The sequence below is a fragment of the Chiloscyllium plagiosum genome, unplaced genomic scaffold (assembly GCF_037043375.1).
Source record: "Chiloscyllium plagiosum isolate Xiang-an unplaced genomic scaffold, Cpla_swu_hap1 HiC_scaffold_9, whole genome shotgun sequence".
In the NCBI taxonomy this organism is placed as follows: Eukaryota; Metazoa; Chordata; class Chondrichthyes; order Orectolobiformes; family Hemiscylliidae; genus Chiloscyllium; species Chiloscyllium plagiosum.
Window position 1 is genome coordinate 93,180,259 of NW_028270147.1, and position 15,033 is coordinate 93,195,291.

The following is a 15,033-nucleotide window of genomic DNA, read 5'->3' on the forward strand; positions in this document are numbered from 1 at the left end:
CAGTTGGCTGGGGAAAACAGGGTTGTAAAGTCTGCATCCTACCCTTGTGGAAGATCACTGTCCTGATCACTGTTTCCTTTACAAGTGCATTTTCGGATTTAATGGACTTTTCCTTTCTCAATACAAAATGAAAATGAAGACGCTAAGTTGAAATGCCAAAGGCCCATTATGCTTCACATCAGAAAGGTTGCAAAGACCGGGAAAGGAGAGAGACTAAATTGAGTAGTTGTTCTAAGGTGGCATTAAGTTTGGGCTTTAAATGTAACATGTTTACTTGGGTTTTAGTAAAGCCTTTGACAAGCTTCTTCATGGCAGATTAATTAGTAAAGTTAGAGCACATGGGATTCAGGGTGAGCTTGCCAATTGGATACAAAATAGGCTTTATGGTGGGAGTCAGAGGTGGAGGATTATTTTTCAGACTGGAGGCTTTGTGACCAGTGGTGTTCCACAGGGATCAATACTGGGTCCACTTTTGTTTGTCATTTATGTAAATGATTTGGATGAGAATATAGGAGGCATGGTTAATAAGTTTTGCAGACGACACCAAAATTGGTGGCATAGTGGACTGTGAAAAAGGCTATTTAAGATTACAAAGACATCTTGATCAATTTGGTCAATGAGTCGAGGCGTGGTAGATGGAGTTTAATTTGAATAAAAGTGAGGTATTGCATTTTGGTAATGCAAACAAGGACAAGACTTATACAATTAATGGTAGGGCCCTGGGGAGTGTTGTAGAACCAAGAGACCTAGGGGTTCAGGTACATAATTCTTTGAAATTTGCGTCACAAGTAGACAGCATGGTTAAGGTGTTTAGTATGCTTCCCTTCGTTGCTCAGACCTTTGAGTATAGCAGTTGGGCTGTTGTGTTGAGGTTATACACGATATTGGTGAGGCCTCTTCTGGATTGTTGTGCACAGTTCTAGTTGCCCTATTTTAGGAAGGATATTATTAAACTGGAGAAGATTCAAAAAGGTTCATCAAGTTGTTGCAGGGAATTCAGAGTTTGAAATATGAAAATAAACTGGACAGACTGGGACTTTTTTCACTGAGCATGGGCGGTTGCAGGGAGCCTTTATTAATGTTTATAAAATTATGAGGGGCATAGATAAACTGGCAAGCGTCTTTTCCCTCAGGTGGGAGAGTTCAAAACTAGGAAGCATATGTTTAAGGTGAGCGGAGAAAGATTTGAAAAGCACACGAGGCATTCCTTTATTGTACTGAGTGGTCCAATTACAAGGTTTAAAAGGCATTTGGTTAAGTACATAAATAGGAAAGGTTTGGAGGGATGTAGGCCACGTGTAGGCAAGTGGGGCTAGTTTAATTTGGGAACATGGTTGGCATGGACTCGTTGGACTGAAGAGTCGTACAACATGGAAACTGATCCTAAGTGACTCAATTGTACAGATCTGGGCAGTTATCACTTTGATTTCTGGTCTGATTTCAGCAATGGAGCATTCCACCCAATTTGACCAGCTTTGACTGGAGTGGGGAATGCGGAGCAAGTAGAGGAAGAGAAATCATCCAGGTTATTAACTTGGTCAGTGATGCTTCCTACTCTTTTAGTCTTTGTCTATGATCAAACATGAAAAAAGATCAACAGGGTCAGTACAGGCAGGCAGCTGTTAGCCAAAAAAAAAAGTTTATAACATGAGTTAACACCCTCAAATGAGGAAAGAAATAAACCAGAGAAGGAAATGTAAGCTCAACTGCACAGTTGCCTTTTATACTCACATTCTGCAGACTCAAGTATGATGGAAAATAGTTGAGACTTTATTAATATTTCCATATATTAGCAAGCCATCGGGATACTGTGTTCCATCTCTTTTGTTTACAGCTTCTTGTGCATGTCTTCCTGTCACTGAATACAATTAGCAACTTCAATTTGACTTGAAATATAGAAGACCATTTATGTAAGTCTAATGCCAGCAGTCATTCCTGTTTCCCTTCTCTCTTTCTTTTCTTGATTTATCTGTTTTCAGTCCTTATCTGCTGTAGTACCAGGATGTAAATTGCAGAAGGATTCCTTCACAGACACCTGTTTGCAGGGAGCCAAGTGTTAGTATTGTTCCTGTTGCTGTCACTTCTACTTAAAGCAGAAACCTATTGAAGAGTAAAGAAAGACCAACTGCCCCAATTTAGAATTTTTGGCTACTTTGTTGCAGCAATACAGTCTATTCCATGTGTGTCACAATCTATTAAGTACTGTCATTTATCAGTCCTTATGACACTGTAATTGTGTGATTTCTGGCCAAGAATTTGCAATGCTGTGCAGGCCTGACAGGAAGGGAGTATTTGGTAGAATGCAGTAACTCTAGTTAGCTACACCTTGTGGTATCGCGGTGGAAGGATGTAACACTGCTTCTAAGAAACCTTTTTAATGATGAAGGAACCCACAAAAATTTCTGTTCGTATATAGATACTCGGAAGGAAAAAGTGACGTCATTTCTGTTGCTGTGACAAAAGTCTTGCTCATCACAAAATCTTTCAGCTAGATTTTTGTCTGGGTGTAGAGCCACATTTCAATGCATGAATTATACTTTTATTTTTGGAGACAATCCAATTTACCTTCGCATTCCCAACCCCACACTTTTTTCCTTTGGTGTTCCTCCTGGTCAGAAATGCAAAATATACAACTGTTCAGGGCGAATGCAGTAATGAGTTAACATTGGACAGGATGGTTGCCTCAAAAGATCAACTCTGAATGCCAGAACTTTGAAATATGCAGAAGCTCCTGAGTTTTAAACAAGGTTCCAAAACCACTTTGGAAGTATAACTCTGCCTTTTATATTTTTGATGGTGATGGATCTGCAGTGTAGGTCAACTTCCTGCTGTTTGTACCTATGGGCTGCAGCTTGTTTCCATCTCCTTCCTCCCCTCTCTGCTTGTATTGGGAGGGAGAAACTGTGGATGTGGGATGGTGTGATGTGAAAAAGAACAGAATCATTGAAAAGCAAGGAGCCTGTTTTTGTAGAAAACTCCCAAGGAATTCAGTGAAGTGGAACAGATTTGTAAACACACAGGCTTGAGTTTAAGCATCGGAGAAGAAAGAATGCACATATGTTAAGTGTTGATCACATGGGATAAGAGAAACAAAATTAATCAAAATACCACCATGCAATGTCAGTATACACTCACATACACATACTCTTACATACTCAAACACTCCTGCAGGGGAATGGGAGTTGGTGTAAATTAATAGATAGTTAGCAGAGTTTTGGCTGACCTTAGATTTATGGAGGGGAAAATGTCAGAAACCAGCTTGAAATAATGGCAAACTTGGGAATGTATTTGAGAGCTGACACCACTTTCAAGGATTTTGAAGAGGGAAAGAATATTGGAGATGGAAATACTTGATGCAACATAGTGGTTGTGACATGACTTGTGCTTAGGGTATTTTTCTCAAGGTTATCCAAGTTGAGGTTGCGGAATTGGAATGCAGTTGACTTTAGGCACCCGGTGTAATAATCATGCACAGCAAGGTGAATTATAGCATGTTTATAGAAAACCAAAGCTAGTTCAGAGATTTCCAGCTTTAGCAGAGCATTTAAGCATTTCCCTTATTTTTCTTTTCCACTGTGTGGACCTCTGACATCTGTGGGTGGCATTGGCACGCTGACTGGTGAGTTTTGGCATCTCTGAGTAGCCATGCTCCTGCACAGTTTCGAGAAAACATCAGATGCTGATTTCCTTGGGTGGTGATATTTCATCTGAAGAAGGGTCACAGAATTTGAAACGTTGTCCCTGTTTTCTCTCCCCAGGCCTGCTGAGTTTCTCCAGCAATTTCTGTTTTTGAATATTTCTTTTCACTATTTGCTGGTTGCTTTATACTGTGCTGATTAATTATGGGTTGACCCATTTACCTGGGATCTTGGGTTTAATTGCATTTTGAGATTTTTTTCTCTTTCCTCCATTGTTTGGCCTTTCTAAGTGGCACGGTGGCTCAGTGGTTAGCACTGCTGCCTCACAGCCCCAGGGAGCCGGGTTTGATTCCAGCCTCAGGCGAATGTTCAAACTCCACACAGACATTCTCCCCGTGTCTGCGTGGATTTCCTCCAGGTGCTCCGGTTTCCTCCCACAGTCACAAAAAAAGATGTGCAGGTTAGCTGAATTGGCTGTGCTAAATTGCCCATAGCGTTCAAGGATGTGTAGGTTAGATGCATTAGTCAGGGGTAAATATAGAGTAATATGGTAGGGAAATGGGTCTTCGGAGAGCCAATGTGGATTTGTTGGGCTGAATGGCCTGTTTCCACAATGTAGGGATTCAATGATTCTAGTTGCCTGTTTCCATCACTTTCACGGTATGGCCCATATGCAATAGTCGTCTACACTCATTTCTTACAGCATCACTCTAGCCAATAAGCAGAAGAAAGTTGTATTCTGAGATCTGCATAGGACATGAACCCAGGTCTTGGATGCAAATGAAAAAGTGTTTAATCACTCGGTCACTACGATTTCCTCCCAATCACGCAGCGTTGCTATTCTGCAGAGCATTTCCAGTACCTGTATTTTGTGTAGACTTACAACCCCCCTCCGATCGGTCCTGCATGAATAAAATCCAGAGTACAATTTTCCAGGTTTACTGACTGTAGACCCTGGGCTCAAGCCCCAGTAGTCCTCAACATTTTATCCAATTTGTTTTAAGTTTCAGTGTCTGGTACAAACTGCAGTTTCCCACAGCAAAACTTCCCTCTGGCTCCCTGAGTATAGAAGAACCTATTGTTTTGAGCTGAGCAGTAGTCAGTAGAGCGCTAATTTACCCTTCCAGCTGAAGGAGGCTGCTTAGGGGCTAAAGCCCATGTAGTAGATCAGATGTCGCACAAAAATGTGAAGCTCACACTTAACCCTCTTCCTGCCTCTCCCTGCCAAATTTACAGTATTTTAATCCATGAAGTGCATGAACATTTGTGGCATGTAGGATAAAGATCAGGATGAAAATTTCAGACCCAAATGAAATCCCAGCTTCATTCAGTGACTGGGAGCATTATTTATAACTTTCTAAAGATTTCGACATGGCCACCATTGCATTACCATCTGCAATCCACTTAATTTTCTTTTCTGCTGTGTGGACCTCTGAGGCATTGGCACGCTGACTGGCAAGTGCAGGATCTCTGAGTAGCCATGCCCCTACATAGTTTAGAGGAAACGTCAGATGCTGATTTCCTTGGGTGGTGATATTTCTTCTGAAGAAGGGTCACAGGATTTGAAACATTATCCTAGTTTTCTCTTCCCAGATGCTTCTGGACCTGCTGAGTTTCTCCACAAATTCCTGTTTTTGAATATTTCTTTTCACTTTTGCTGGTTGCTTTGTACTGTGCTGATGAATTGTGGGTGGACCCTTGATTTGGTATTGGCATTTACGCAGGATCTTGAGTTTCTACTGCGTTTTGTGTGTGTGTGTGTGTGTGTGTGTATGACTGAACAGACTGATTCTTGACTTGTAGATTTTTGGTCAAGTGGGGCAGTGTGTCCCATGATGTGGAGGGAACTGGAAAGCAGAAGTTTCTGCCTTTACATGTCTGGTGCAGTTCTACCTCACATTTACTTGTCTGCTGCGGTTCTACCTCATTATTATGATGTTTCAACTGAAGATATAATGCAGCTTGATGGACAGGTGATCACCATTTTGAATAGTTGGTAGCAAACTCCTCCCTGTCATTAATGATAATACGGTCACACTTCACTGAGCTTCAGTGTGTCTTTGTAGCATTGTATTTATCCTCGCTGAAAAATGTGTTGCTGGAAAAGCACAGCAGGTCAGGCAGCATCAAAGGAGCAGGAGAATCGACATTTCGGGCATAAGCTCTTCCTCAGGAATGAGGGGAGTGAGCCAAGCAGGCGAAGATAAAAGGTAGGGAGGAGGGACTTGGGGGAGGGGCGTTGGGAATGCGATAGGTGGAAAGAGGTTAAGATGAGGGTGATAGGCCGGAGAGGGGGTGGGGGCGGAGAGGTTGGGAAGAAGATTGCAGGTCAAGAAGGCGGTGCGGAGTCCGAGGGTTAGGACTGAGAAAAGGTGGGGTGAGGGGAAATGAGAAAGCTGGAGAAATCTGCATTCATCCCTTCTGATTGGAGGGTTCCTAGGCGGAAGATGAGGCGCTCTTCCTCCATGCGTCATGTTGCCATGGATGGCGATGGAGGAAGCCAAGGACCTGCATGTCCTTGGCGGAGTGGGAGGGGGAGTTAAAGTGTTCAGCCACGGGGCGGTTGGGGTTGGTTGGTGCGGGTGTCCCAGAGGTGTTCTCTGAAACGTTCTGCAAATAGGCTGCCTGTCTCCCCAATGTATAGGAGGCCACATTGGGGGCGACTCCCTCGTCAGGTCTACACCCCCCACCAACCCAACCTCCACTCCCGGCACCTTCCCCTGCAACCGCAAGAAATGCAAAACTTGTTCCCACACCTCCCCCCTCACTTCCCTCCAAGGCCCCAAGGGATCCTTCCATATCCGTCACAAGTTCACCTGCGCCTCCACACACATCATTTACTGCATCCACTGCACTCGATATGGCCTCATTTACATGGCGGACAGGCCGCCTACTTGCGGAGCGTTTCAGAGAACACCTCTGGGACACCCGCACCAACCAACCCAACCACCCTGTGGCTGAACACTTTAACTCCCCCTCCCACTCCACCAAGGACATGCAGGTCCTTGGCCTCCTCCATCGCCAGACCATGGCAACACGACACCTGGAGGAAGAGCGCCTCATCTTCCGCTTAGGAACCCTCCAACCAGAAGGGATGAATGCAGATTTCTCCAGCTTGCTCATTTCCCCTCACCCCACCTTTTCTCAGTCCCAACCCTCGGACTCAGCACCGCCTTCTTGACCTGCAATCTTCTTCCCGACCTCTCCGCCCCCCAACCCCTCTCTGGCTTATCACACTCACCTTAACCTCCTTCCACCAATCGCATTCCCAATGCCCCTCCCCCAAGTCCCTCCTCCCTACCTTTTATCTTAGCCTGCTTGGCACACCTTCCTCATTCCTGAAGAAGGGCTTATGCCTGAAACGTCGATTCTCCTACTCCTTTGATGCTGCCTGACCTGCTGCGCTTTTCCAGCAACACATTTTTCAGCTCTGATCTCCAACATCTGCAGTTATACTTTCTCCTCCTTGTATTTATCCTCCCTTGGAATGCTGGCTGTTTGAAATTTGGGAAAACAGGACCTGAAGAGGCAAATGCTGTTTAGCCACTTGGACCTATAACAGTTTTGCCTGAATGCTTTTAGATCTTCAAGAAGGACACTAGTGTTTGTTCAGTGGTCCTACCATTAAATCTGGAGAATGTGACGGTACATTGCAGACAGAATTTCTCTAACTCTAATGAGTTGCTGTTGCACAGTCCACATCTCGGTGCATTACAGGAGAATGGTGATGAAAATCGCTCTGTAAACTAGGACTGTTGTTGACGTAAGGAGGTTTTTGTCAAATATTCACGACAATATTTTGTAAAAGGCCAAACTGGCATTGCAAATCAGTGTTGGATTGCCTGGTCAACATTGACCTCCAGAGAGCGAGGTACCTGCCAAGGAATGTGATGTGGTCAACATATTCCAGCATCTCTCCTTCAACATATATGGGGTGTGGAATATTTGCCTGACCAGGTCGGAGTTGATATGAGTTTTGATTGGTCAACATTCAAGGAAGGGTTTGGAGGGATATGGGCTGGATGCTGGTGGGTGGGACTAGATTGGGTTGGGATATCAGGCCGGCATGGACGGGTTGGACCGAAGGGCTGTTTCCATGCTGTACATCTCTGACTCTATGCCATGCCAAGTTTCTCTTGTGCAGATTTGAAGAGGTTGAGAGAGGATAAAAGAATGGTTTGTGTTGAGGAATTTCAGTCATGAATATTGATTGGAGTAACTTGGACAAGTGAAGTATAAGGGGAGATCAGATTGAAATAAATGTTTAAAAATAAATGCATAAAATTAGATAAATCTCCAGCACCAGATCAAGTGCATCTTGGGACATTGAGGGAAGCTAGGGAAGAAATTGCAGGGCCCCTAGCAGAGTTATTTGTATCATCTACAGCCACTGGTGAGGTGCCAGAAGTCTGGAGGGTGGCTAACATTGTGCCTTTATTTCAGAAAGACTACAAGAGAAAGCTTGAGAACTACAGGCCAGTGAGTCTGATGTCAATGGTGGGCAAGTTGTTGGAGGAGTTTCTGAGAGACAGGAATTACATTTAGAGAGGCAAGGACTGATTATGGAACGTCAGCATGACTTAGAGTTTTTTGAGGACATAACTAAGAAGATAGATGAGGGCAGAGCTGTCGATGTTGTCTGCATGGACTTTAGCATCTTGACAAGGTTCCGCATGGTAGACTATTTAGTAAAGTTAGATCACATGAGATCCAGGGGGAGCTAGCCAATTGAATAAAAATTGGCTTGATGGTAGAAGACAGAGGGTGGTAGTGGAGGGTTGTTTTCAGACTGGAAGTCTGTGACCAGTAGTGTGCCCCTAGGATTGGTACTGGGTCCACAGTTGTTTGTCATTTTTATAAAAAATTTAGATGAGAATATAGGAAGCATGACAATATGTTTATGGATAGTGCAAACATTAGTGGTATAGCAGACAGTGAAGAAGGTTATCTAAGAGTACATTGGGATCTTGATCACTTGGGCCAATGAGCTGAGAAGTGGCAGATAGAGTCCAATTTAGATAAAGGCAAACAGGGGCAGGACTTACATATTTAATGGTAGGATTCTGGGGACTGTTGTCAAACAGAGAGACCTAGGAGGTTCAGGTACATAGTTCCTTGAAAGTGGTGTCAGAGGTAGACCGGGTGGTGAAGAAGGCATTTGGCACACTTGCCTTCATTGGTCAGAGCCTTGAGTGTAGGAGTAAGGATGTTATGCTGCACAGGATGTTGACGAGGCCACTTTTGCGTTGTGTACAGTTCTGGTTGCCCTGCTGTAGGAAGGATATTATTAAATTGGAAATGGTGCAGAGCCCGAAACATCGATTCTCCTGTTCCCTGGATGCTGCCTGACCTGCTGCGCTTTTCCAGCAACACATTTTCAGCAGAGAAGATGTGCCAGCATGTTGCCGGGAATGGAAGATTTGAGTTATAAGGAGAGGCTGGACAGGGTGTGACGTTGACAGGGTGGGTGGTTGAGGGGGGGTGACCTTATAGAGGTTTATAAAATCACTAGGGGCATGGATAAGGTGAATTGCAAAGGTCTCTTCCCTGTGTAGGGGGGCTCAAGTCTGGAGGGCATATTTTTACAGTGAGAGGAAAAAGATTTAAAAGGAAATGGAGGGACAACTTTTCACACACAGGGTACTGTGAATGTGGAATGAACTTCCAAAGGAAGTGGTAAGTTGCAATTTTTAAAAGACATTTGGACAGGTACATGAATAGGAATGATATGGGCCAAACACAGGCAAATGGGACTAATTTAGTTTGGGAAACCTGATCGACATGGAAGAGTTGGACCGAAGGGTCTGTTTCCGTGCTGTATGACTCCATTAGTATTCACAATCATGAGAGTTTATGACAAAGTAGATAGGTGGAATATGTTCCACTCATAAAAGGCCATAGATTTAAAACAATGAGTAGAAGAAGCAAAAATAATATTTTGAGAAAATTTCATACAGCAAGTAGTTAGAGTCTGGATTACACTGCCTGAAAGCGTGGTGGTGGTAGATTTAATCAAGATGTAAAAGGGATTTAGGTAGTAATTTGAAAATAAACATCATGCAGTGTAATGGGTAAAAAATAGGAAGAATGACACTTGGTTAGATTGTCCTTTGGGGAACTAGTGGAGACATGATGAGCCGAACTGCGCAGTAACAATTCTGTGATTCACTTTAAGTTGCACAGTGCAACCAGACTCTCTGCAGAGGTCACAACTTAACCTTGTGTGGAGGGAAAATCGAAAGTGTGTATTGTCATCTCATTGCCTCCTAGAGATAGTCAAAAGGGTGTCACAGAGCTATGAAGCATGGGCCAGTCATGGCTTTCATAGCTGAAGACATGGAGGACCATAAACTGAAAGGAGATTGGGGTGGGATTTTTTAAAAAGATGTTTTGTTTTCTGGAAAAGAATAAAAATGAGTTCATTCTCAAATGTGACGTACTAAACTGTTGCTAAATTTTAAATTTTTTTTGTACAATTAAACATGTTGACAGCACTCATTTTGAGAGTGCCTAACCAACCTTGAAACAATATTATGATTGGGTCCCCAGGTCAAAACTTGAGCTGGTCCCACACCCACGGGTTCTCATGTGACAAAAATGGCTAAAACATTTTGAAGACATTATTCTGTTTTATGTCAGCCATGTGCAAATGTACTTTCACATTATGAAGAACTTCATTGCAAAGGGAGTGTCCCCTCCTAGTGGTGGGAAATGAGTTCTACAAGCAGTAAGATATTCACAGATAAAACCATGTTTAACCTTCACTTCTCATAATGTTTGATTCATTGTACTCTGGCGCGTTGGGTTTGAGAGTTGGCGCATGTTTACTCTGATCCTGAAGGATGAATGCATCTGATGCAAAGATGATAGATAGAGGGAGACCAAATCAGGGGAGAAGTAGAGGAAAAAAATGGTCCTTTATGTTCTCAAATGGAAACTCTGGACCATCGTTTGCTGGGGAAGGATAACTAAATAATACACTAGCCCTTGGAAAATCTATAATTTACACATTGGCGGATAACTTCATGCCCTTATTTTGCTTTATCTTTGTGATTGAAATGTGCCATGGCGATGCCAAATCTATGCAGAAAATCCTGTGTACCTGAAGACCATGTTTGCTGAAAAACAAGTACTGCATTTGTATCTGGCATGCACCATTCCAATGTAGAGGTATAAATCCAGTCATCTATATTCGCCTGTCATAAGCAGTTATATGATGCCTACAAAAACAAAATACTGCAAATGCTGGAGATCTGAAAATGAACGAAACTACTGGATATCTGTTCAGCGTTTTGATGAAAAGTCATTGATCTGAAATACTAACTGTGTTTTTCTCTCTTGACAGACTGAGTTTTTTTTAAGCATTTCTGTTTGATATTGCATTGTATTTTTTTCTCTGTATTCTGGCTGTTAAGGTGTCTTTGTTCCCTTTTTTCCAACTTTGACATTATTTTGAATGCTGGCTTCCGTTCTTTGTCTAGTTTTTTCAGATGTTTAATATTTGGGGTACATTAACAGGTTGAACAGAATTTCTTTCCCTTTAAAACATACTGTACTTGGAGGTAACTAATGATCCCGTGCCATCCTATTCCATTTGTAGCACCTGTGAGAGTGCGGATGTTGGTTCATAGAGGATTTACTCTACTTTATAACAATTACCCTTGTGATTTGAATGCAAACTCTGTTGGAAGACAAACTGAATCATATCATTTTGTGGGTGGATATAGTAGAATTACCATCATTTGTGTCTCAGATTTTACTTTTTTACTTTACTTTTCATTTAATTGCCAAGTTCTAATAACAGCTGATATTATTATAAAACACATTGCAGTGGGTTTCTAAATATCAACAACCAAATGCAGAGCTTCGCTATCACTATAAGGATCATTATTGTAAGCAAAATTAAGGGAACCGGAGAAACCTGCCAGCCAGACTGGCTTTTATATCAGTATTGCATTGGGTGCAGGCATAACTAGCTCCTTTACCCACCCTGCCCAAAGAATGTTAGTAGGAACAGGCTGAGTAATAAGTGTGACAACAATCTACTTGACCATAGGCTGTCCTGTCTTTTATTAATAGAATCATAGCATTCCTACAGTACAGAAAGAGGCCAAACAGCCCATTAAGTCTGCTTGGGTCCCTGGTGCAGTGAGGATCCTAACCACTGCGTCATTGTATCTGTCCTAATATCTTATGTGGTTTAGTGTTATATTTTATAATGCTTCGGTGCAGTGCCTTGGATTATGGCTGCTTTAGGTTTGAACTTGGTCTGTCTTAGATTAGGAAATATCAAGTTGCTTCAAAACCAGTTTTACTTTGAGAAATTGGGTGGGTCAGCCTGTGGGACACATCGTTTTCTCCTTTCTGTTGGTGAACATGCCTGGCAGCGTAAACATGTCAGCATGTGGATCAAGGTGAAACTGGAAATACTGGTCATAGCAGATAAGGGAGTGTGCACTTATCAACTTTAGTACATGGTAGTCCAAATAATTTGAGTATCTGTGTTAAAAGTGGCCATTTTTGTACCAAACCCACAGAAATACGGAAGACTACATAACATGGGTGGACTCATCGAAAATCAAACAGCACGTAAAGGAGTACAATGAAGAGGTAAGAATTATGTTCTTAAATTATTTAAATTTATCACCTGCTTTTTTCCCTTTTGGATTTATTTCTGCCTTGCGTCAGTAGGGAGGATCTGCCTAAGGTTAGTCCACCATCTACAAGGCACAATTGTAAAATGCACTGTAGCAGCTCACCACAGCATTTTACAAAGCAGCAATCTCCATCACTTAGAAGGACAAAGACAGAAGACTCATGGAAGCACTACCAGAGTAACGTCCCTTGCAAGTTGCATTCATTTCTGTCTTGGGCACTCCCTCCCTAATGGCACTGTATATCCAATGACAGTGCATGGATTCCAGTCATTAAAGAAGACAGCCCACACCTGTTTTCTCCAGAACATTTTCAGACTAAATCTGAAATCAGGAGAGTTTTTAGGAAAGAAACTTGTGGACTGTCATGAAGAGAGAGTCTGAATTATCTCCCAGAAATCTGGCAGCTGATGGGCTGCTCGTGGGCTTCCTACTGCAGCATCCTGGGTTAGGAAAGATCAATGGAGACAGTGTCTGCTACCAAAATAACACCCCCACTGAACCACTTCCATCATTCCTGTGACTGATCATCTATCCTGGGAGTAAGTGCCATTTGTGACATGGTTATGGACAGCTGATGGTCATGAGGGATGGAGGGGACTCGCTCAAGCTGAAAGCCTACCTGCACTATTTTACCAATCAGGCTCTTTATCATTCTGTCTGTAGGTAAAATAATTGCATTCCATGTATATAAGGTTCTTAAGTGATCATTAGCTGACTGCTACCGTCTTCTCAGGAAATTAGAGATGGGCTGTACTATATTCCCACAATATCCACATCCCACAAATGTATTTCTAATGTAAACTTAACCTGTCATTATTTTCTGTACGTGAGACTTTCCTGTCAGCATTATGGGCTGTTACCTTTGTCTACGTAACAACATTAACTTCACTTAAAATGGTAGTTAATGGATGTTTTGGATTTCTGAGGCCATGGTAGTATTATATAAACACTACTACTTTCTGTAATAAAACCGGGGCTAAAAGCAGATGGAGGTAAAAAGAGAAAGGTTGATCCTTGGAAATTTAATTTATACAGCATTTAACCAATATAAACATACTGACCACATCCTGAAAGGTGTTAACTGATTACTGAGCAAAATCAAGACTTAAGGAATGATGAAAGAGATTTTTAACAAGGGGCAAGGAGTGGTGGCAGGTTAATATTCTAGGAAGATGGTGTTTAGTTTTCTGCTTCTGGAGAAGGGATGTACCAAAAGCATTAGACTCCTCTCGTGTATTTCCGATATCTTCACTTTTTTTATATGATGGAATCAAAAATGTTATATATGCTTTTGATTAAAACCGGAATATCTTTGAAATGTACTTTTGTTGATTGATATATTAATTTGGAAGGGTGCATTAATTTTACTTTTTGTCTTATTCCTCCTCAGAGAGATGACTTTGACCTGGTTGTCTAGTTCCATTCCTGTGTGCTGCCCTGTGCATTACTTGGCTTAATTAAAGTGAATATCGTCTTTGGTGAAGCATCCTATATGATGGCTCAAGGCTATATGATGGAACAACAGATTTATGAAGTTCTCAGTGGTTAAAATCAGAGATCAAGGAATGTCTATTTTCTCTGCACACTCATACTTTCGATGTTGCAATATAAACTCTAAGATGTTCAAATTTTTTCAATATGGTTGACTGTCACTAATTAGTTACAATAATTTATTTTCCCAGTGTTGGCATAGTTCATCTGAAAACAGATTTTGATGCTTCATTGAATGGATCCGAATAAGTGTCCCAACCTTATCATTAGCTACATTATTATCTTTGTTTTACTAGTTTTATTGGGAAAGTTTCTGTGAACCATTCCTTTAAGTGTACCATAACGTGCACACTGACCTAATGCTGTCTAACTGATAGCATGTATGTTGTGTCCAATCATTAATCTGATGGTCCTGAATATATTCTGAAGTACAAGCCCACAAGGAAAGTGTACTCTGTGGTTATCTTCCTGATGAGTTCAAGTACACACGCATTCAAAAAATGAATATTAACAGTTCTGCTTTATGTAACTGGTCGGTAATTGTGCACTGGCCTCAAATACAATCAGCTGATAAACAGCATTGTTGCTCCACAGAGTTTAGATGATGAATTCCATGTACTGGAGACCAAATCAAGCCTGAACCCCACTGCCAGCCTGCCAGCAACCCACATACACGCACACATCTTATCTGTGATCCTAAGAAGATTGGCAAAACATTCCAGTCCCAAAATTTGAATCAAAATCAAAAGATTCTTTTTCAGCAGAGAAGATTATATTTGCTTTCAGCACCAGAAGGCTGATTATGTATTGAGGGGGACTGAAACATCAACGGATTCCAAATGTTGATACTGCTGAACAGATGTGCTAATTGTGGATAATGTACAAACTAGTATCACTTCTTCGTTTTTGAGACTGATATTTCAGCTTCACAAGTGTTTGTTATTCTCTGCATAGAAAAGGGTCACAGCGTCTTCTGATGGTGTATTTCAATTTTTCAAAGCATTTCAACAAATAAATTTTTACTCTTTTCATGTAATCCCTTTGCATTATGGTTTTCTTTTGTAAACAAAGGGTCCTTTTGTAGTAAAGGCGGATTTCAGGGATATGCAGGGATGTGTGGCTTTCCGTGTGGATTGCAATGTTCCTTTTTTAAGTTACATAAGTGTGGGATAAAATAGAGCACTTACAGGATGCTGGTTTCAACTATTAGAGGAATCATTTCTGTTTGCTGACCATTAGAGCTCCTG

At 41.9% G+C, this 15,033-nt stretch overlaps 1 protein-coding gene across 1 annotated transcript in view; it reads left to right on the forward strand.

The window, feature by feature from the left end:
- Positions 1–14,822, forward strand: part of imp3 (IMP U3 small nucleolar ribonucleoprotein 3) — a 264,779-nt gene extending 249,957 nt beyond the window's left edge. Inside the window, exons 6-7 of the mRNA XM_087990922.1 lie at positions 12,176–12,248; positions 13,686–14,822. Of these exons, the coding sequence (XP_087847048.1) occupies positions 12,176–12,248; positions 13,686–13,712 (100 nt within the window). The 3' untranslated portion in view covers positions 13,713–14,822. The remainder of the gene's footprint in view (positions 1–12,175; positions 12,249–13,685) is intronic.
- The last annotated feature ends 211 nt before the right edge of the window (positions 14,823–15,033 follow it).